This window comes from Coloeus monedula, assembly GCF_965178545.1.
Source record: "Coloeus monedula genome assembly, chromosome: 16".
Classification (NCBI taxonomy): domain Eukaryota; kingdom Metazoa; phylum Chordata; class Aves; order Passeriformes; family Corvidae; genus Coloeus; species Coloeus monedula.
In genome coordinates, this window is record NC_138796.1 from 16,814,062 (window position 1) to 16,837,152 (window position 23,091).

The 23,091-nt window shown below is 43.9% G+C and overlaps 1 protein-coding gene across 2 annotated transcripts in view; it reads left to right on the plus strand.

Annotated features, from left to right (window-relative positions):
- Positions 1 to 23,091, plus strand: part of MAPK8IP3 (mitogen-activated protein kinase 8 interacting protein 3) — a gene marked incomplete at its 5' end in the record, with an annotated part of 73,296 nt that overhangs the window by 34,366 nt on the left and 15,839 nt on the right. The window contains 11 exons of one of the 2 annotated variants that reach the window (XM_082292245.1): positions 77 to 326; positions 2,966 to 3,068; positions 6,234 to 6,352; positions 14,599 to 14,656; positions 15,611 to 15,763; positions 17,095 to 17,176; positions 18,963 to 19,093; positions 19,670 to 19,726; positions 20,196 to 20,366; positions 21,798 to 21,924; positions 22,749 to 22,844. In XM_082292245.1, the coding sequence (XP_082148371.1) occupies positions 77 to 326; positions 2,966 to 3,068; positions 6,234 to 6,352; positions 14,599 to 14,656; positions 15,611 to 15,763; positions 17,095 to 17,176; positions 18,963 to 19,093; positions 19,670 to 19,726; positions 20,196 to 20,366; positions 21,798 to 21,924; positions 22,749 to 22,844 (1,347 nt within the window). The remainder of the gene's footprint in view (positions 1 to 76; positions 327 to 2,965; positions 3,069 to 6,233; positions 6,353 to 14,598; positions 14,657 to 15,610; positions 15,764 to 17,094; positions 17,177 to 18,962; positions 19,094 to 19,669; positions 19,727 to 20,195; positions 20,367 to 21,797; positions 21,925 to 22,748; positions 22,845 to 23,091) is intronic. The other variant, XM_082292246.1, reaches the window with a different exon arrangement.

The following is a 23,091-nucleotide window of genomic DNA, read 5'->3' on the forward strand; positions in this document are numbered from 1 at the left end:
CCAGCAAATGGGACATTAACTGAAATGTATAATTGTGCTTTTCCCTTTCTGTTCTGCCACCCTGGAATTGCCACAGTGCCCCCAAGACGAAATGTCTGAATCTGGGCAGTCCTCAGCAGCTGCCACACCGAGCACCACGGGAACCAAGTCCAATACTCCCACGTCATCTGTGCCCTCTGCCGCTGTCACCCCTCTAAACGAGAGCATCCAGCCCATCAGCGAGTACACCAACGGCACCACCAAGAGTAATAAGAGGGCACGAGAAAAGCGGAACAGCCGGAACATGGAAGTCCAGGTCACACAGGAGATGAGGAATGTCAGTATAGGTATGGCAGCTGGAGCTCAGGTACTTGGTCACTAACATAATCAAATTCCCAGTGCTGGTGTCTCTGTGTTACAGGGAGAGGCTGGGAGACTGCACTGTAAGTATGGAATCTGAGGAAGCCTGACTTGGAAAGGTACATGAATGAGACAGGGTTAATTGGATGTTAGCAGTTTTTTGGGTAGCAAATTTTTGAAAACATCAGTTATATGAGTAATTTCACGAATTCACAGGATGAGAAGAGGTTACTGAGTTCAGTGTCCTGCAGTAGCATGCATTCATGTCATGGAACCTCTTTCACGAGCACTCAAGTCGCATGTTAGGCTGAGCTTTTGGGAAGCTGTGTCTGGACCTCATCAATATGACAGTTAAAAGCTTATATTTCATTTTCTCTCTAGATTTATTCATAAGTATTTTATATCCAGTTGTTAAAATGGCAAATTCGTCAGATGAAATAATTATTTTCCCTCTGTGCACTTATCCCACACTGTGATATGCTTAAAAAAACCAATTGTATCCAGCTGTTTTTCTCAGCTAAATTAGCTAATTTCTTTTAGCCTTTTTCTCACATAAGAACACTCCCAAATCTTTGGAAGTTACAGTTGTTTTCTCTCTGTTTTCCAGAGTCCTTTAGCAATTTGAATTCGTGATTTCTTGTCAGGAAAGCCATCATCTAAGCTTTAGCACCAGGCTGTTAAATAATTAAATGGTGTAATAAACATGATAAAAGGCCCTTTAGCTGTGCCTATGTAGTGTCTGAGCAGATCTCACCCTGGATTGTGAGACTTGCAGTGGCCATCAGAAACGAGAAGTGATCTGTTTTACAGGTCATGAACTTAAAATACAAAAGGACTGTAAGACTTATTAAAGGTTATTAGAATATTCTGCAGGAGCTTAGGGGTAAACACAAGTCTCTGAGGTTGGCATCTGAACCAGCCGATCGTCTTTTTACCCAAGTTATTACATGGGAAGCAGAAGTTACTACTAAAGCAGAAATTCCTCTGCTAACATGCACAGGCTGATTCCTAACAAAGTAAGACTATAAACCAACATGGAACATCTTTTGCTGTAGCACTGAATGAGAACTGCCATGACAGAGTCCCAGTCTGTATTTTCCTGAGGGGGTCCTCAGGGTCACAGATGTCCATCTGTCAGAGACTAGGGTAGTTGTCCGTGGAAGCATATGGGTTCTGCACAGCCTGCTGTTAGATTGTGGTCTGGCTGTGATCCTGGCCAAGGCAAGACCATGTAACGCTTTATCAGGAAAGATAAGTGTGGATGTCAGTAGTTGAATCGCCTATAAATACCCTGATTTTACAGTTGCTGCTTTACAAGCTCTTTTACTATCAAGAGATATCTTGGGTCAGTCATACATCCTATATGTGTGCAATTGTGAGGTGGAAGCTTTTTTTTTTGCACTTTCTTGGTAGAAGTGTGATATTGTGGAATTTGCTCAAAGCAGATAGTTGTGTCTTCCTTATGTGCTCTGCATATTCAACCTTTCTACTATTTCTCACCCCTAATGCAAAATCAATTCTCCATGCTTAGAAGTAATGCACATACTTGAATTTTAATCATGTATTTTATGCATATGTAATTAAAATGTCTGTCAGTGATGCATGTGCCTTAGAGCTGATCTACCAAAAACGGTACTTAGAGGTATTTGCAGAAAAGCTTCCCAGCTTGGTAAAACAAAGCTGAGGAAGGCTCTGTTTGTGTTAGACCCGCTGGACGTGGATGCCTGCTTTGGCAGCAGATCCACATCACACTTTGCCTTCCAGCCTGGGTTTGCTGCCAGTGGGTACACAATGCAAGCCTGAAAGAAAGCAACACACCAGTTGTCATGGACTTCATATATTTGGCTACTGAGATCATTTGGAAAGGTCAAAAATGTCACATCTAATGTCATTGAGGGATTATTGTAATTCAGAAGTGAGGTTGTTAATCCTTCAGGAATTTCCTAGTGTGAACAGACACTGTTCATGTTGCTTGTTCCAAATAGGTGCAAGTCTGAGCTTTTGAAGAGTTTGGTACCCAATAAATGGGACTTGACAAGATGAAGAAATTCTTTATTCTTTAAATACTGGCTTCAGGCTGTAGATTACACAGAAACCGAATTTCATTTATCGGTTTTGAAGTCAAGTGTCACTGTAACGGGTACCTACACCAGTGTAGACTTGAGAATTTGTACTGAAAACATGTTTCTATTTAAACTAAATAGTGCCAGTTCCTAACAGTAGTAATTTCTGTGAAGCTGTACAGAAAATCGCTGTGTTGCCTTCGATCTCAGCTAATGCTGTATGGGGATGGAAGAGTTTTTTATTGGCAGATAAAAAAGGGGGTTTGGAATTTATTTCAATGGATAAAATATTTCTGCTTATCCCATTTTAGTGAGTATTCAGGGCAGTGACTTTGGTGATGCTCTGGAATGGGGGTGAGAAGGGGGATGCTTATGGTGTTCCTGCTCTGGAATTGAGAGGCCACCTTCAGCCACTTTCTGTTCTGATTTTAAGATTTTGAACATGGCAATTTTTTGAACATGACATTTTCAAACCTCGATATTCAAAGCTATGAAAGTACCTTTAAGAAATGCCATTCTCTGAAAGTCCTGATCCTGTATGTGATATATACTGTCTTACCTAGGGATGGGCAGCAGTGATGAGTGGTCCGATGTCCAGGACATCATTGATTCTACCCCAGAGCTGGACATGTGTCAGGATCCCCGCCTGGAACGCACGGGTAGCAGGTACTGATTGTGGCTTTTCCCTTTGTGTTCTGTCACTTGGCTTCACAAGGAGTGAGGAATGGATGCTCTGGCTCACAGCGAGCTCACAATGCAGCTGAGACAGTCCATGTATTCTGCCTAGTATCAGAGGTCCTGATCTGCTTTGGGTTCTCCAAAAGGGCAGATGCCTGCTGGTGATCTGCAGGAGGATATGTACAGCTGACCCAGGACTAGGCTTGTTTGCCTTGCTGGTCAGGGAGTTTGGAGAAATGATGGAGCAGCAGAAGGTTTAAGACAAGCAAAGAGGACATGGGCTTAAGCTGTCAGGAAGTGGGAAAAGGTGCATTTGTCTAATAAGAGCTCAGTTCTGACCTCCATTTTAAAACTTCAAGATTTTTTCATTTCAGTTCTAATTTTTTCAAGTGTTTGAGGAGTAGAGGCAGGGCTGCCTCCTAAGGGAGGACAAGCAGAGGTAACCTCAGCAATCCCAGTCCCACAGGCCTGAGCAGGGAGGCTCAGATCACTGGTAGTGAGCCATGTCAGCAGCTCCAGACAAGGCAAGAGTATGAATTCAGTCCCAGTGCTGCCCATGAGCAGCAGGAAACAGGACTAAAGACAGGTGCAGCTTAGCAAAGGACTGAAGGCATAGGCCTGAGGTCAAAGGGAGCTCTGGGACCAGTGGGTGGGTGGGGCTCCCAGGTGAGGCTGATCAGAGCAATTGTGAACCATGAGTGCACTGAGGAGTGGCTACAAATCCTCAACAGAGTTTTCAGAGGAATTATCAGACCTCTACTAAACTACTCTGCTGCTCTAGTCCCTACCCATCACCCATTTTGTGCTAAATAGGAGGCTTCCTAAAGGGTATTAATTTTGGCACCACATTTCTGTGAGGCATGTGTTAGTCTAGACTTAGTAACTTAGGTACCTTGACTTGTTTTTACTAAAGTTTACTTTTTACCCTTGTCCAGTGGGTAATTTGGCACTATACCAGAAAAAAAAAAAAACCAAAATCTTACAGGTATGCAGAAAATACAGTACTCTGGCAGAGTGAAGGCAAGATTATCCCATGGTCCCAGTCTGGACTGGATTTGCCCACCCTATTGAGCACCCCCACTGAGAAGGGTACGAGCAGCAATAACATCTGCATTTCTCAGCTGGGAAGGCACACACAGTTAAGCTCCCCTTGGGACATGTAGGATGCCTGGATTATTTTTAGGGTCAGGAGGAATCTAGGGAGTTGAAACTGCTCTGTGTGGGGAAGACAGAAGTGACTGATGAGATCAGATAAAAAATGGGTCAAATCCAAGCATAAGAAGGAAACAGAGAGGATTGATGCACCGGAGCTCTTCAGGCAGGAATCTCTGCTCCAAGTGGTGAGACTGAGAGCTACAGGAGACACGGCCTGACTTGGATTGCTGACAGTGTGTATGCTGCTCTGAAAGCAGAGTGCTTTCATGATGCATACGGCTCTGAAAGCTGGATGCCAGAGGAAAGTTCAGTCTGAATTAGGTCTCCAGGTCAGACAGAGTGCTGGTTTCTCTTGCCATTTGTGCCGACCATCGGACTGCGTGAACTGACTAATTGCGGTGCCATCACGGCACCATTTGTACTTCCTCATTGCTCTCAGAAGTCTTGGTAGCTGGAATTTTTCTGTAATTGAAAAATCCACTTTTTTGCCCTCTTCTTTGCAGTGCACTGTAACTGCAATATCAGAGGCTACTACACTCCGTTTGTAATCACTGAGATTATTTATGTTATGATGAAGCAATACAACTTGAGATCATCTCCACTGGTGTTGACCTTTCTGATAGATTGCTGGAGAAATTGCACAGCTGCTTTTCATGCTGGTTGATGTCACTCATACAAGGCAGGGAACTGCAAAGTGTTTATAACCCACATTAAGACAATTTTTTAGAGTAGACAGCTACAATCCCAGAGGTCGCCTCGCCTGCGCATCCTGTAACAGCTGTTTGCTGCTTGAGCCATGAGGCTGTCAAGAAATGTGAGAAGATTCTTGATGGTATCAAAGACACTGAGAGATCAAATGTGCCCTTATCTGATAAGACTAAAAACTATTAACTTTGATTTACCTTCATTTAAATACATCTGGGGACATGAGAAGAAGCCTTTTAATACACAGGCTTACCCAAAGGGAAAACGGACCCTTCTGGCTGATTACACTTAGTGGTTGGCCAAGTAAAAAGGCCATTGCTGTTTTCAGCATTGAATTTCTTACCTGGTATTACTGCTGTCTGAGGTTTCTATCTAGATTGATAGGAGCATGGGAATCCTTGCAGAATCTGAGGTCAAAGCTGAGCACTTCTGTGAGTTGAAATTTTTCTGTGAAATATTCAATAGTCCTTAATTTATATGACTTCAGAGTAAATCTCTGGGCAAGCTCTGGATGAGCTTTGACGTTGTGCATGATAGACGTGTCCTCAGCCCAAGAAGGACATGAAGCTGTTGGAGCAAGTCCAGAGGAGGCCACAGAGGTGCTCCAAGGGCTGGAGGCCCTCTACTCTAGAGCCAGGCTGGGAGAGCTGGGGGTGTTCACCTGGAGAAGAGAAGGCTCCAGGGAGAGCTCAGAGCCCCTTGCAGGGCCTAAAGGGGCTCCAGGAGAGCTGGAGAGAGAGGGACTGGGGACAAGGGCCTGGAGGGACAGGACAAGGGGGAATGGCTTACCATTGCCACAAGGCAGGGATAGATGGGATATTGGGAAAAAATTCTTCACTATGAGGAAATGGTACTTCATGAATGTGATGTAAGAAACAAGATCCACAAGCTGAAAGAGTTCTCTCTAGGTCATATTTGGAGCCCTGGCACAGGTTACCCAGAGAAGCTGTGGCTGCCCCATCTCTGGAAGTGTCAAAGGCCAGGTTGGATGGGGCTTGGAGCAACCTGGGATAGTGGAAGGTGTCCCTGCCCATGGCAGGGGGTTGAAACAAGATGGTCTTTAAGGTCCCTTCCAACCCAAACCATTCCATGGTTCTGTGATATGGGGAATAACACATGCTATTTTCTTTACTCGGTGTGTTCCCTCATTCAGCCAATGGCGAACAGATGGAATGTGCTCTTGGGGTTTTGATTGCAACTATCTGGGATGCTCAGTATTTCAAAGATAAATGTTTGATCTTAAATGTTGCTAAGTAACAAGATTCATTCTGGTTTTTTTGCTTCCAACAACAGCCCAACACAGGGGATTGTGAACAAAGCATTTGGCATCAACACAGACTCCCTGTACCATGAACTTTCCACAGCGGGGTCTGAGGTCATTGGAGATGTTGATGAAGGAGCAGATCTGCTAGGTAAAACCTTGTTAGAACCATTCTGTTTTCTCTGGTACAATGATACTATATTAAGCTTCTAGAAGCATTTAAATTCTCTTTTTCTTTCAGAACTTGGATGTTTAGCTTTTTTAAGAATGCATGGAAATTGAGATACATGTGACAGGAGCATGTACCTGCAGTACAGTAATGATTACTTAGAAAATAATCTCAGCTATTAGGTAACTTTTATTTGGGTTGTCTTTATGTGCATAAGTTATTTTTCTACAGGATTCTCCCACACAAATAATTTGAAGACAAAATTTGCTGCTTCTGTTTCTGGCCCAAAATTCCTCCCCCAGTAATTTTATACTCAGAATAAAGAGTTTGTTTGAAATTTATAAGGAAGTAACTCATTTAGTTAAGTTTTTGATGTTTAAATGATGTGGAATTATGGTCTGTAATGCAGTATTTACTGTTTTACAGTCAGCCTAAGAGATGTGTTGATTCACTTTTTAGGCTGGTTTTGAAAGTGTTTGTAATACCTGCAGCCAGGCTGTGTTCTGTGTTCCTGGCTGGGACTCTGCAGCAGTCAGAGGAGCAGCTTTGCCTCAAGGGAGCCCTCTGAGCCCTGTCCGTACCTTTTGTATTGGATTCTTGAGTATCTAGATTTTGATTTTTGACGGAATTTAAGCATATTCTTAATTCCTGCTGTTTTCCTGCATCAGGACAGTACAAGTGGTCTCTGATTACTCAGGTGATACAGGCAGGTGATAGAGTTTATAACATTTTCCATGTTACTGCTTGCTTTAAGGAGCCTTAGGACACATGAGGACTCCAGAAACAACGGGTTATGTGTACTTACTGGCAAGAGATCTGATCTGAAAGCGAGTGCTTCCTTTCTGGAGACAATCCATATAGAGTAATGCTTATGGATAATCTTATAAATTTGGTTCTATATATATGTCCAGAAAAGAATGAGCTGAAGCGTGTCACACAGACTTGCAGCAGCTCACCTTTGCCCAAATCAGGAAGGTACTTGCATCAGCTTTGATATGTCTTGTGTCAGGGCCCTCAAAAAGCATATGTTTCTGCAGGGGGGATAGATTTTGCCCGATTAACCAAAAACTTAACCTTTAAGGTGTGGACTGAAAACTGGAAAGGAGTGAATACAATACTACTTGTTTGATGAAAGACAAGTATTTGTGAAATTGTACTGTTACAGCCAGTAGTGTGACTGGAATTAAGAACAAGAACCAGACTATCATCAGAATGCTCACAAATGGCTTTTTGATATGGGTATGTTTGGATTGGGGTTTTTTTTAAGCATGCTAGCCCTGCAGCATGCAATAGAGCCCTCATGCCATTGCCTAAAGCATAAAATCATTTCTTGTTTCACCTTCAACTCAGCTCAAGATTGCCAGAAGAAAAAAAATCTGCAAGAGACTCAGGATGAACACACAGGCTTTCTCTGCCTGCAATGGGAGCCAATCTGTGCAAATATTTACAAAATCAAGAATTTAGAAGGAAAAGCAAGATTTCCAGGTTTGAGAATCCCCTGGATGCTGGTAGCCATTTGCAGAAGGGCTGGGGCTCCTGCTTAAAGGGAAGCTTGACAGCAGGAACTACATGTGATGGTTAAAGCTGTAGAATGAATTTTGGTTAGCCAGCTCCATACATTATCAGGAGCTCTCTTCCTAGCAGAATCAGAGCACTAAAACCACAGATGATCTTGCCACTGACTATATGTTTTATCTTGGTCCTTGGGTGCTTCCTTATCAAGGAGCCTTGGGTTGATTCTGCAGCTGTGTCTGCTGATCACTGTGCCAACTGCTGCTTTTCTTCTCCCCCCAAAATGGCTGGGGTATCAGGTATTATTGGCTTGAAAGAGTTACTATTCTGGAAATTTACTTGCTTGGCGTATGAATGGCTTCAGACAATGTGCTTCCCACTTTCCTGCCTTCTGGAAATCCACTTCCTCTTGGGATTACCCTGTAGCCTGACCCAGTGATCAGCAAGAAATGCAGATTGTTGTTTTCAAAGGGCAAAAACTTTTTGTTGCCCAAATCTTGCATGGTTGTTCACTACAGTATCGGATGAAGTGAAAGGTGCTTCACCTCTTCCTGCTATAAGTCTGCCCAAAGACTTCAGTGTGGTGAGATGTCTGTTGTTTGGTAGTTACCACTTGCAATAAAAATGTACAAAGACTTTGTTGAACAGTTGCCATGTAAGTGCAGGCCCTGAAGATCACAGTGTAGTTTCTGAAGTCTGCAGTGTGGCTTACAAGGAGGACATTTCTGTGCTGGGACCATTTTCTGGCCTGAGCACAGGAGCAGAAACCTTGCAGGTGATCCCATGGTGGGCCAGCAAAATAGGAAGGCTGGTTCCTTTTCAAACCTGGGAGATGGACTGTGATGGAATCAGGTAGTTCTGTGCCTTTTTTTTGTGATAAACATGGATCTAAGTAATCCTTTGGCTGAGTTCTGGCTACTGACTCTGGCACATAAGAGTGTTTTAAAATGAACACACACGTTGCTGATTGTACAAAGGGAGGAAGCACAGAGAGATCTCAGGGGTCATGTCTCTCAACAAGAAATGAGACTGGTACTTTTATTTGGCTTTGCCCAATAAAAAGCACAAAAGAAAGTCTGGTAAAGACAGAAGCAAAGAGGTAGATCTTAGGGCTGACAAAAATCTGTCAACACAGTCCCAAATTTTGCCTTTTTTATTAGGTAGAATGTTCTCTCTTTGTGCTGTACCTTTGAGTCTGAAGAGACACAGAGGAAATGGTGCTTTATGAACATGATGTAAGAAACAAGATCCACAAGCTGAAAGAGCTCTCTTTAGGCCATATTTGGAGCTCACTTCTTTCTGTAAATCATATTAACGAATGACTATAAGCTCACTTAAGTGAAGACTTATTACTTCCTCCAGTCTCTCAAAACTTGGCATTCTGTAAACAATATACTCTTTTTTTTTTTGTCTCAGTTTCTTAAAGAAAGGGAAATCTCATTAAAGAGGACCTTAAAAACAGGACTTACAGAAATTACCCTTGAGCAGCGGCTGGCAGGCAAATCTGATTCTAGAATGGAAAATCCCATTTATTTCTGGTACAAAATTGGCACCCTTCATGTTTTATTATATTAAATAAAACGTGCAGGTTTCCCCCACCTCTAATACTGCTTTACATATATGGGTTTGTATAGGAAGTATTCTGGAGAAAATGTGGAGTGAGAACAATTATTTACTAATGGGTATTGAGGACCAAATTCCCTTATTTCTCCTACAGACTTAGGAGCACTAGTTGTCTGTTTTCCTGCATATTCACTTGTTAATCATAGGTGATTCTGGGTAGACTCCTGTTCTCCCATCTCACCTTTTCTCAGCTCCCCCCCTTCTACCAGATCTCCCTTCCTGCTCTTCCCTATCCGAAGTGTTTCCAGACACAAACAATCACTAGCAGTTTGGTTGTGTTCAGTGGACAGGTCCTTTTACTGAGGGTGATGAGCAGATTGCCCAGAGAAGCTGTGGCTGCCCTATCCCTGGAAGTGTTCAAGGTTGGGTTGGATGGGGCTTGGAGCAGCCTGGGATAGTGGGAGGTGTCCCTGCCCGTGGCAGGGGGTGGAACTGGGTGATCATTCCGACCCAAGCCATTCTGTGATTCAGGTCTAGGATAACCAGCCATATTTGCTTTGGAAATTAAACAACAGGGGGTCTGTGGTGAAGACAGAAATGCAGCCTTATTAGCGGTAAGTTTATATACAGTGTTGTGTACAGAAGTTGAAATGGGATTATCAAACTAAGTCCCAGCATTACACTGTACAAAAAAAAGTTTTTAAGTGCAACCAGTTATTTTTTTCAAGCTGAAGCGTCACTGGAGAGCAGTTACTGTCAGAGGATCCAGCTGTTAAAATCACAAGGGGAGGGGAAGTGAGAGGTAGTGGGAATGAGCTGTTCTGCATTTAGTGGTACATGACTAAATAAAGGCAAAATAAAGGTTTACCCAGTCCAGGAAGATCTGATTGCCTCAGATTCACGTCTGGAAATCTGGGGGTAGCTGAGGCATGTGGTTGCAGTTGTACCACAGGTTACCTTTCCTTGGTTTTTTTTTTTTCTGTCCTATATGTAGAGTCATGCCATCAACAGCTATGGCAGGTCCTGTCCTTACTATTTCATGCCTTTTGACATTGAAATGGCTGAATCATTGTTAATTTTTTTTGAACAAAATTTTGATTTTGTTGGTTTCAGTCACTGATTGATCCTTTTTCACTTCCTTTTTCCCTTGTCTCTCTGTGCTTCGCTGGACATGGCGCATAGGGGAGTTCTCAGGTGTGTATCTCCTGCTCAGTTCTCCTTGTTTCTTTTTTTCTGGTTGAGGTTGGATGATGTGGTATACACGTGTGATACTCCCCTGCTCTTGTCCAAACACGGTTGGCTTTGCAGACTTCTCCCACCTCGCCTTGCTTGGTTGCCTCACACTGGTGGGTCCCTGCAGCAGGAGGTCCCTGCTCTGCTCATGCTCCTGCTGCCTTTCAATGCACTTTCTCTTGCGTGGCTGTGGGCAGGTTTGCTCCACAGTGTCACACTGTCCTCTCACTCAACAGAGGGTTTTTTTTCTGCCAGGAAGGGTACTTGTAGCAGAGGTTGGGTGGGCACAGACTGAGTAAGGGTCCCACTGTCCTCCCCACAGCCTGTGCTGTGAGGAGTCCCTCCATGTGCCAGTGGCTGTGGGGGGTTACCTGGTGCGAACCAACTCCCTTCAGGTATTGCGGCAGTGACATTAAAGACACTTTCGTGATGGGTTAAAGTGGCAAAGCCTCTGTCTTTGGTGGAAACTTTGCCTTTCTGGCAGGAATTGGGTGGTGGCTCTGTCCTTTGTTGGAGGAAGCTGCTTGCTGCCCCAAGGCCATGCTCTGCCATCAGGTTTGCACCTGCTTGTAAAATACACTTGGGCCCTGATGCAATTTTAGTTGAAGTCAAGGGGATCTCTTGATTACAGTGCAAACTGGGTGAAGTTTGCCCTGTAGTAAAGGTGGTGACCTGATAGCTGCCATGGTGTGATGCGCCATCAAGCTGTGCCACGTCCCTGTGCCCGGCACTGCTCAGTGCGGGCTCTGCGATGATACCAAGAAAGGGATGGCATCATCCCTTCTTTTCATTCAAACTGGTTTTACTGTAAGCCACATTTTTTGTGGACATTCCTCAGAAAACCTCCCACTGAAGTTGGAGTTTGTTGCCGTGTGGAGGTGGATTTGGGCCTTTTTAGGCCAGATGAAAGCTTTGATACTCACCCCCACTTTTGGTTTTTTCCCCCCTGCTACTGTCTTTCCCTCACCCTGTTCATAATGTCTATTGACCTGCCTTTATTGTGGTGATGGGAAACTCAAGGATGTATCATACAGGGAAGATGATGAAGATGAAAGAAGCAGATGAGGTCATCTCAAGCTTATCGTGACATCTGTTGTGATAGGACAAGGGGCGATGGTTTTGAAAAAAAAGAGGGGAGATTTAAATTAGATATAAGAAAAATTTCTTTTGTAATTAGGGTGGTGAGACCCTGGCACAGGTTGCCCAGAGAAACTGTGGCTGCTTCATCCCTGGGAGTGTTGAAGGCCAGGTTGGATGGGGCCTGGAGAAACGTCGTCTGCTGGGAGGTGTCCCTGCCTGTGGCAGGGGGCTGGAACTGGATGTGTTTTAAAGGTCTCTTTCAACCCAAACTGTTCTGTGACACTCCAAGGTGAAGTCCCAGTTAGGTCAGGCTGCAGCAGAACAAGATACCTTTGTACCAAGCATCACATGTGCTGGCACCACACACTGTACGTGTGCTGATGAGCTGCTCTGTTTGCTGTTTACAGACTGGTACTTAATGGCTGCTTTTTTTCTCTTCCTTTCTTCCCCCTTGTCCCCATCTCTTTCTGTTCCCTTTCTCGTATGGGATGGCTCTCATAGTACGGGATGATTTCTTTGGTAAGGCGAAGGCCTTTTTAATTTTTTCTTTTCTCTTCTTTTCTTTTGTTTTCTTTTGTTTTCTTTTGTTTTCTTTTTTTTTTTTTAATGTTTATTTTTTCCTGCATTCCTTCCATTCACTCCTCATCTGTCCATATGTCTTGCGTCACCTTGGTTTGGTTTTTTGTGGTGGTGGCAGCACCTCTCCAAGAAGCAGGATGCAGCTGCTCTGTAGAGGTGGTTTGGGGATTCTCTTCTGTTTCATTGTAGTTGATGATCCGCTTTGATGCTTCACATTGTTTGCCTGGCTGTGGGAGGAAGATGATATAGGATGAGCTCTGTTGGACAGGGCTCTTCCCAGACCTATTCTCCATTTGCTCCACACCCCAGAGGGTTGAAGAGGTCTCCTTATGGTCTCTCCACACTGAAAGTTTTCTTCCCAAGAGCAGAGCTGTCCCATTACAGCCTGTGCAAGATGATCTCGTAGTGCCATTCCATGGCTCTGGGAGGCTTCATCATGTTCTTTATTGCCAGAGGTGTGGTTAAGGCATTGGGCTGTCACTGCATCACACACAAGTAAGGTAGAAGCTGTGATGAAGGATACTGACAGAATGCTGTGTGGCCTTTAGTTCTGGCATGATAGCTCACCCTCTTCCCCAGAATTCCTTTCTCTCCCAAAAACAGCTGCAGAGAGGGATGCATGACTCAAGAATATGAAGAAAAAAGACTTAATCTGAAAAATATGGGGATGAGCCTTTCCCTCGATGTTCCTCAGCATCTTTAATGTCCTTGTGCCAATTTAATGCCTTACAGGCTAAATATTTATTTGATTATTTGTATAATCACTAAAAATGAGCAAGAAAAGAATCTAATAAACAGAAGTCTTCTGAGTCGTCTGACTTACATGCCGCATGTCACAAAAAAAAAGGGCTATAGATCCTTCACCTTACCAACCCAAAATACACTGTAGTTTGCACTGCAGTTTGTGTTTCCCATTTTGTGCTGTTGGAATATTCTCTGACACACACTGCCTGAAACATCAAAGTGATTCATTATCTGTCACTAATTTTTCAAAAGTTCTTTGAAAATGCTGCTTCTTACTCATTCTTGCTGGGAATTTGCTTTTGTCATCATAAATTCATCCAGTTTAACTGCGGGAAGAGTTATGTTGGAGTGTTGTGGTGTGTTCTCACTTCTCATGTGCTGCCATCTTCCTCTAGCTTCCATTTAATTCAAGTTTGTGTTGTTTTTATTTTCTTGCAAATAATAATTAATCAGCAAATGTGTCATGAAAACTGTTGATGTCTTTGCTGTGAAGGAAGAGAGAGTTCAGAGGGCAGGACAAATACTGATGGTGGGGAGACTTCTTCATGCTCTGGGACCTGTGGTGAGATACGAGCTGCACCCCTCAGCACTGTCCTCCAACAGGAGAGGCCTCCCTGTCTTCAGCTCTCAGGTGGCCTCTGTTCCCCACTATAAGACAGAGGCTGACCCTGGGACTCAGCAAGTCCCTGGCAGCAGGAAACAACCCAGATGTGCTTTTGGTCCCTAAATTTTATTGGTTTTATGAAATACTGAATTCGACCTTCACTCTCAGCCCCAGATGTGTCAATGCTCTTGTAAACCAGTCTGCAGATTGCAGCTGTACGTGGATGCCCAAGTGCAAGTGCAGAGTGTCTGCTGTAGGTGTTGAGTGTGGGTCTGAAGTAGTGGAACTGAGACTTCACATTTTAAAACATCTGTGAGAAAGCTGTTAAAGCTAGATAGAGCAAGGGACAATCTGCAGTCCTGTTAAAATTGCTCTAGCAGAAGGTCAATAATGGGAAGCCTTTCATGTGCATGAAGCTTGTCACAACCATGATCCCAAATCATGCAAACAGAAAATTCGGCTTATACTAAGAAACGAAGAAAATCACTAGTGTGCAGATCAGGACTTGGACAGTGTTCTGCTGTGCTTGTGAAAAACCCATAAACTCTACCTTCTTTCTGTGAGAGGAGTGATAAAAAATGTTTGCAATAGCTCGTGGCTGAACCAGGAGTTACTGCCTGGACTTCCCTGATTGGTATTAGTGAAGCTTTCCCCTCTGTCCCTCTCAAAGAGGTCTGTGAAGGTTGGGGTGAGAAGCTAGGTATGAATTTGGATTCTCTACAGGACACATGGGTGTCTTTGCTGGTGCTGTTTGGTGATTCAGCTAGAGACACTCCCCTCTCCACACAGGACACAGGAATCTAGGGAAGCCTAACAAAAGTGATTTCTTTTTTTGGAGCATGAGTTAGGCAGTTCCACAAAAGCTGCACGTTTCTAGGAGAGCAGGTGAAAACTACCTGGCCTTTCTTTTCAGGAATGGGCAAAGAAGTGGGCAATCTGCTGTTGGAGAACTCGCAGCTGCTGGAGACCAAGTAAGGAACTGTCGCATGCTCTGACCTACCTGCCTGGTTATAAATGAGATGTCACCTTGGTCTTGGCCAGAACTGCCTCACTTGTTTATCTAATTGGTTGTCCTGAATACTTGTTCCTTCACTTGTAGAAGATTTGCTCTCCTGAGCTGTTGCCTAACTGTTCCCTTTCTGCAGGCACTTGGGTAAAGACTCTGGGCATGTGCTGGTAGGGCCTGATGCCATCTGAGATCAATTGCAATCTCTAAATTAACTTCAGGGGGAATCCATGTGTCGGTCTGAGCCTCTGTGAGGATGTTGATGATAATAAGGTTTTATTTGCAAGGTTTGTTTTTAGGAAAGAAACTGTTGTCCCTTGATTTCTCAACTATTTCGTAGTTGATAGAGGAGAAGCAGACAATGTAATGGAGTTGGTTTTTGAGAAAAGCTGGCAAACCAGCTATTAAAGCTGAGAAGCTGGGAAGGGGAAGGCAGAGTGCTCCCAAGGAGAGCTGGAGAGCCTACTCTGATGGGAAGCTGCTGATTTTATAATATTAAGATGTTTTGGAGCTGATTGGAATTGCATATTTCTATTGCCATCATCTACAATTACCCACAACTGCAGATGACAGCAGTTCTGAAAGGTGTGTTTCAGACTTCGTTTTGTCAAAAATAGATACCGGTTGCTCTACACCTGCCTTCTGCAGTGTTCTGCCATCTTCCAAAGGAGAGGTTGGTTTGTTAGTCACGATACAGGAACGGACAAACCTCATCCTGAACCATTATGGTGATTTCTCTGTTCTTCTGCAGCTCCATCTTCCCAAAGTTTAATTTCCCATGAGTCATAGCTGCGCTGAGTTGTTAAACACACTTGTTTCACCTCCCCTTGTAGTGTCTGTGACTTTAGTTAAAGGCCTCTTTTATGGACAGCTGCTGGTTTTGGGCATTTTGGCTTATTGTCCCTTTCACACCTTCAAGAAATGCTTTGAACGTTGTGAAGAATGATTTGATTGCCAAGGTGGACCAGCTGTCTGGGGAGCAGGAAGTGCTGAAGGGAGAACTGGAAGCAACAAAGCAGGCCAAAGCCAAAATAGAAACCAGAGTCAAGGAGCTGGAGGAGGAGCTAAAGAGGTGAGTGATTACCCCCCTGCCCCAAGGAGCTGGGAGTGAAGAGTGGTAAACCCACCTCGTCTGTTTGTTTTACTCTGTTTCACTCATGGGATTGGCATTGGTGTTCAAAGGTACCTTAGAGAGTACAACAAGGCAGGATGAGGATTCTGCAGCAGCAGCTCCAAACCCAGGCTCCCTGGAGCGAAGCATTAAGGGTTTAAATTTGCAATTAAAAGCCAACCAACCAACAACAACTATCAAAAACACCCAAAGAAAGGGAATTTCAAACCCAGTAGTTTTGAAGGAAACTGCCAAGAGCTTGATCCTCCTAGCAGCCAGGATAGCTCTGAGAGAAGTGAATGCCCGTTCATTTACTGAAAGAGCTCATATGGAGTTGCCCAAGCAATATTTAAATGCCTATATTGGTAATTGTTTCATTGCTCATGTTAAGAGTGAGAAGAGGCAGAAGGGATTCTAAAGTTTGATACAGGAAGATGCCACTTTTTATCTTCCTCTCAAACTAGAGAAGCTAAAGCCCAACTGCCCAGCAAAGCCTGGAATGGTTTCACATCCATATACACAAAGCTGCCTCCTGGAGCTCAGAGCAGAACAGTTGCATTGTGGCTGGGTGCACGTGACTGCAGGAGCTCAGGGCAGAGGACAGGGTTTGTTCTCCAGCTGAAATCCAGAAGGTTCTGAAGTCTGAGCTCACAATCACCAAGAGTAACACAGACTGGTCTCTTCATTGTTCAGAATGTCTGAAGTGAAAGTAATCTTGCAAGCAGAGAGATTTTTTTAAATGCCTTTTGTAATGCCTCATAAATTAGGAGTTCAAAGAAATTAAAAGCACTCGCTTAAATACTTTCAATATTTTTTGTCAGGGTTTGGTGTTCTTTACCATTTTGGCAAACTGTTCTTCACATTAGGGGCTTTTTTCACTGTATTGAATCACAAAGAATCAAGTGAATCTTACTGAAACCAGAAGCAGCCCAGAAGAAGCATTTAAGCCAGCATTTTCCCTGTTGAAAATGGCTCAGTTCTCATCAAATATTTGAACGTAGATGCTGGTTCAGAAATAGAAACTGGCTGGATTCTTCCAGTGGTCAATATTTTGGTGCTCACAACAAATGTTTGAAAAAAGGGGGTTGAGGTCAGCGAAGCTGTTCAGAGTAATGTGCTGCCAGAGGGAAGGAAAATGCCAGAGAATCATCTCAGAATTTGTACATTTGGTACACATGGTTTGAGATGGCTCCCTTGTCATGGATGCAGCCAGACTTCCCATAGCTGATTCTCTTCCCAAAGCTAGCAGTGGTGTCACCTGCTGTTTTGATCCCTTTCTTCCTGTTTCCTAGAGTGAAATCTGAAGCGATTGTTGCCCGACGAGAGCCCAAAGAGGAGGTGGAGGATGTAAGCAGCTATCTCTGTACAGAATTGGTATATGACATTACTAAAATGCCTGCGGGGAAAGGGGGTTGATTTACTTACCTATGTTGCTTCATGTATACGAGTCCTGAGATGCAGATTGATGTGCCTTTGTTAGCAATGAGGGCAAGGCTGGTGAATGGGTTGTGGCTGATGAGCATGAAATCCCTTCATATAACTTTCAAAACAGAATCTGGCAGAGAGGAGCAGCTGACCCAGTGGCAATACCACTGTGCAGGGTGTAGTTTCTGTAGCCGGATGCTAGAGCACTGCCCTGCTCAACACCATCCTAATTTAGAAATAAAGTTTAGTGTGCAGTGAGGATTCTCTCTGGGTGTTATGATTGTCAAGCTAATCCAGAAGAGCCTCTCCCCACCTTGGCAGTGAAGATGTAGGTGTGAGGACATCATGCAGCGAAATCCAGTTTACACAGCCAGCTTTGCAACGGTGACTACCACCATGTCTTAGTGCTGCATTTTTCTTGTTAATTCTTTTCCATAAGCTAGTACTGCCTGTTACAGGGTACAGGCAGAGAAGGCTCATGGGCTGTTCTTCTAGGACAGCTCTTGAAACTGTTTTGGCTGGGATAGAGGCTTTTCAACAAAGACTAACTGTAAGTGGGAAAAAAAAAAAAAAGGCAAATCAAGCAGTAACAAGATTTTCCTTGTAAATGTCCCTGCCAGGACAGGGAGTTAAATACATTGCTTGTCAGTGTTACTGTTTTCGTTCTTACACAAGGTATCAGAGCAGGTTCAGTTTTAGCTTAAATCTGTTGTCTTATTTGGGGTGAACTTGGTCTATTGAAAATTTAGGTAGATGGGAATATTTTCAAGTTGGGCTCATGAGCTACTGAAGAGAGTTGGATTTGTTTTCAGCTGAACTGACAGGAGGTCTGGTTCTTTTTTTAATTTAAAAAATAATTTATAAATTCCTCTTTGTTTATACAGTTCTTGTTTTGACTAGTAATACAGATTTGATTAAAAGTCCAGGAGGCTAGAGAGAGGGCTTGGTGAATTTGTGCTATTCCAGCTCTCAGCAGCACTTACCAGCCAGGCTGAGCTTGGGAATTGCCACAGTCTAGCACAGCCCCGTGCCACCTCCTAGTAATGAGTTCCTGAAATCCTTGCAGTCTTTATTTTGGGCAGATACTTTCTGCAACTTACTCATGTTGTTCTCGTTCTCCATTCTTTAAAAGAGACAAAGACTTTCACTCCTGTTGTTCCCAACCCAAAGCTGCCTGTGCCCTCATTGGAAGGTCAAGTTGTGTCACCAAAGAGGAAAAGGTGTTTCCTTAGTTTCGCGTATCCTATCTTTATCCGTCTGTACTAACAGAGTATCTCCTTCCAGTCCTCCTGAGGGGGCAGATGGCATTATGTAGTGCTCCCTGCTGCTTGTGACTGGCTTTGTTACTGAATTAAAACTTTGGTTTCCAGATTTCTGGACCAACGGACCACTGTCAATTCTTACCATTCCTTGAGACTATCAAAGCACCTTGCTGACAATAGTCCCACACACACTAGTGTGTGTGTGTGTGTGTGTGTGTGTGTGAGGTCTATGTGTTCAAGTTGGTGGTGATTCTCATTCTAATTTCCATGGGTTTGCCGAATACCCAGAGGTCCATGGGCCATAGTTTGGAGCTCACTGTCTGAATTAGCTTCTTGTATGGGGAAATGGGGAGGAGATCAAGCAGGACAGGAGAAGAACTAACAAATACATGTCTGTCCCCTGACTTGCCCGGTACTAACCTCAATCCCATTCCATCTTTTGTTGGCTGAAGCAGTGCTCCTCCCCTCTGCAGGACAACATTCCCATTGCCCAGCGCCGGCGCTTCACCCGCGTGGAGATGGCCCGGGTCCTGATGGAGCGCAACCAGTACAAGGAGAGGCTGATGGAGCTCCAGGAGGCTGTCAGGTGGACAGAGATGATCAGGTGAGGCTGGGTGTTAGGTAACATCCCTGTTTAGGACAGAACCTGTGGTCAATGCAACCCCTACCAACATAGGGTTGAGAAATACTGGTAGTTTTCCAGACTGTAGATGCCTCTCTCCTAATACCAATACTTTCTCTCTTCTTCCTGAACCTGGGCTGCAAATCTTATGTTGCCACCGTTACTTGGAGACACTGGACAGTTGTTTGTCTCGCTTGTTTCTTGCGTGCTTATTAAGCTGGGAGAAGATCTGGAGAGGAGTATTGCTTCTGACTGATGAGTTCTAAAGGCTATGACTTGAAGTGACTCTAACGCTGGGGTCTGTAGTTCCCACACTTTCTGTGGCAGACAATGTTACAGAGGGTTGATAAAACTTTGCGTTAAACACGCTTACTTGCCTTTCACGTCAGTGTTGATACTTAAAGTGGTTGGGTGTGTTTGCATTGAAGACGAGTGCATGTCCCTTTCCCTGATGTCTTAGAATGAATTCTGACTTTTGACATGGCTTCCTTAGTGGAAATGACCTGATGCTTGGCAGAGATGCAGAAATTAACTTGGTTCTGCTGTGTTTGTCCATAGAGCTTCCCGTGAGCACCCATCCGTCCAGGAGAAGAAGAAATCCACCATTTGGCAGTTGTAAGTTCTTTGGTGGTTTGTGCAAGATTAAGAAAAGGGAGTGTTGCTGTTTCTACTTCAGACAGCAACTTAGTAGATTCTGACATTAATGTCAGGTAGAAGTGTTGTTGGCTTAACCCTTGTGCCTTCACGGGCTTCCTTTGTCCTTAGTGAAATTAAAATTAGATCTGACCATGCACATTGATTTTGTTTTACAAGATGAAAAAGTTCATGAGTATCCTGGAATGGAAACATTTATATACTCACAGTCAGTTGTAATAAAGGGCTGTTTTCAGAAGGTACCTATTTCTGGAAGCTAAGAACATGTCAGTCAAACCAAGGACGTAGCTCTGGGTTTCAATAGAGCAGTTTTTGTAATGGGCTTAACAGCTTTTGATCCCATACCTCTTGCTTCCCCTTTTGTGTATCTTATGGTGCCTGTCTCTCCAGGTACCTTTTCTCTTACTTTTTGGCCTTTTTCTGTCCCTAGCTTCAGCCGTCTGTTCAGCTCTTCCTCAAGTCCTCCCCCAGCAAAGAGGACCTACCCCTCTGTGAATATCCACTACAAGTCTCCCACCACGGCGGGGTTCAGCCAGCGGCGCAGCCACACCATGTGCCAGATCTCCTCCGGCAGCCGCACCCTCGAGTTCTTCCCTGACGAGTGAGTTGCAGGGCTGTGTGCCAAGCCAGGCCCCCCTGCAGCTCTCCCAAAGAGCAGCAGTGTTTAAAATAAGCTGGTTTCCACTTTAGAAACAGTCTGTGTGACGTTAGTATTTCTCTGTTCTATGTGGTTTATCTCCCTGTGCTTTCACTGATCAATTACTATATGGATGGGTTCAGCAAATCTTGTCCTCCCAAACATACAGTAGCCATGTTTTCCTAGGCCATGATGGATCATCTCAGCAGCGACCACTGGAGCTTGAGTTGGCCTCGCTCTAGTTCTGCACTTGTATTTGCAGACTGGGGTGGAATGAAGGAGGGTTTTTGTGGTGGAATGTGATGGCAGCATCAGGACAAAGGGATAGAATGTCAAGGCGTTTAAGTGAAGATAAAAGTTCTCTCCACAGCGCATTTAAGTTCCAGTACTCGGTTTTAATCTTAACCATGCTAAAAATGAGCCTCTGGGTATAGGTATTACAGTCTTACCCCAATTCTTTGTGCCCCTGACATGAAGGGAGAAAACTCTTTTGTGCTTTACCCGACTTCACAAGATGTTCTGCCATTGCAAAGATTGTGTGGTTTCACATGGCGTGTGTTTTTATGGAAGGACTTTGGAGAATGTGGTGGTAAAGTAGGATAACTTCTACAATAAAAAGGATTTGTTGAAAAGACACTGTATCTTGTAGAAAGGTAAATTTAAACTTTATAGATACCCACTGCCCTTATTCCGTCTTTTTCTCTGATGACGTCTCACAGTCATGCTGTGGTGTCTGAGTGCTTCCCAGCAGTGGATTACATAATGGAGCTGCCCACGGGATTTAATTTTTCTGCTGATGCTGTTTGTACCTCAGAATGATACTTTAAAAACCTATTGAGAGCTGGAGCTGACAAACAGCATTTGCTTATATTAAAACATGTCTAAAAGCTCACAGATAAATTTTTGGTTTAACCTTTGCCAGTGCAAAGCTGGAGTTGTTCTGTTGGAACCAGCAGTTAGTGCATGTTTTCCTTATCAGCAGAGAAAGCTTAAATATGGACAGAAAAATCCATAGTTGAGTATAATGAGGAGGGAGAGAACTCAAAATGCCTTCCTGATGGAGACATTAGATTGGTAAATTGTAACAGCTCAGCAAAAATTGCTGTCATCTCCTAGATTCATAGGCTTTAGAGAAGGATTATTCCCTGTTTCTGAAAGGCTCTTGGAACATCATAAGTGGTGATGACAATGACTTGGCTTGCCACATCTCTCAGGTCAGAACTGCCTGTGTCTGCATCTCAACAGAGTTTTTCTGTCTCCGATTGCCTACATCTGTTTTCACAGCTGGATTTGGTTTGCTGTGTGTGACCTTCCCTGTTCTGGCCCCATTCCCTTCACCCTCAGCTTCTCTCTTTAACCATGAGTTGGAAGGTGACGCTGTGCTTCTCTCCTCAGTGACTGCACATCCTCGGCACGCCGTGAGCAGAAGCGGGAGCAGTACCGGCAGGTCCGGGAGCACGTGCGGAATGATGATGGGCGGTTGCAGGCCTGTGGCTGGAGCCTCCCAGCCAAGTACAAGCAGGTAGGGAACATGCTCTGGACAGGCTGAGGGGGAGGTGACTTTAGTCATTGACATTAATTTAGAGGTACCATGTGCATGTTTTGTTTGTATGATAGTTGTAGGCACAGATCAAATTAATGTTCTGTTTATCTCCACCAAAGTCAGTAGAAGGACATCCTCTGCATGAAAATACTGAAACTGAAAAGCACGCTAAACCAAAAGAAATTAAACTTTTCCATCCAGAGTCTAGTTCTTTTTTTTTTTTTTTTTTTTTTTTTTTAATTTCCTTTGTTATAATTGGGCTGGAACATTAGTTATTTAATTTATACTTTGAGAACTATAACAGTCATTTAGTGTGAAAAACAAATGCAATTTGTGCCCACTTCTTCCCATCAGTAACACAAAATCAAACAGTATCAGCCTTACTTGTTGGGTTATGATGCATTTCACTGGTCAGAGACTCCCTGAAAGGGAGGAGCCTGGCAGCATGGCTTGGAAGTTTCAGGCCATAGAATCATAGAATCATTAAGTTTGGAAAAGACCTTTAAGATCATCAAGTCCAGCTGTCGATGGAAGGTAATGCTGGTGTCCTGACTCTTTGCAGGGAGCATCCTTTCTCTATCAGCAGGGCAATGTGTAACCTCTGTTGGCCATCACTGGGGCAGTGATGACTGTGAGATGGTCTCTTGAGTGCACTGCTCTTCTCCCCTTGTTTCACAGAAGACATGATAGGAAGCCTCAGCAGCAGCCACCTCTGATTGGTTCTGCCACACTGATTCCATCTCTCTTGCCATATCCCAGTGTTTGCAGCTTTATACTGTCTTTTTTGTCTTCTCTCCCCCTAGCTGAGTCCCAATGGTGGTCAGGAAGACACTCGCATGAAAAATGTCCCTGTGCCTGTGTATTGTCGCCCACTAGTAGAGAAGGACCCAACTATGAAGGTATGTTGTTTCTGGTTACCATGCAGTCCAGAAAGGGGACATGAGATATGCAAAGAATTTGGGTCACTAAACCTGCCGTTTTTACAACAATCTAAATTCTTCTGACATTATAGATTCTGAATTCTATCTTCCACTTTCTTTTTTTGAATGGTGGTTTCTAGTCAATGTAGGAAAAAGTATTTTAGGACACAATTCTCAGCTGGTTCTGGTTGCTGGGTCTCCTGCTGCTCTCTGACATCTTTTGCTT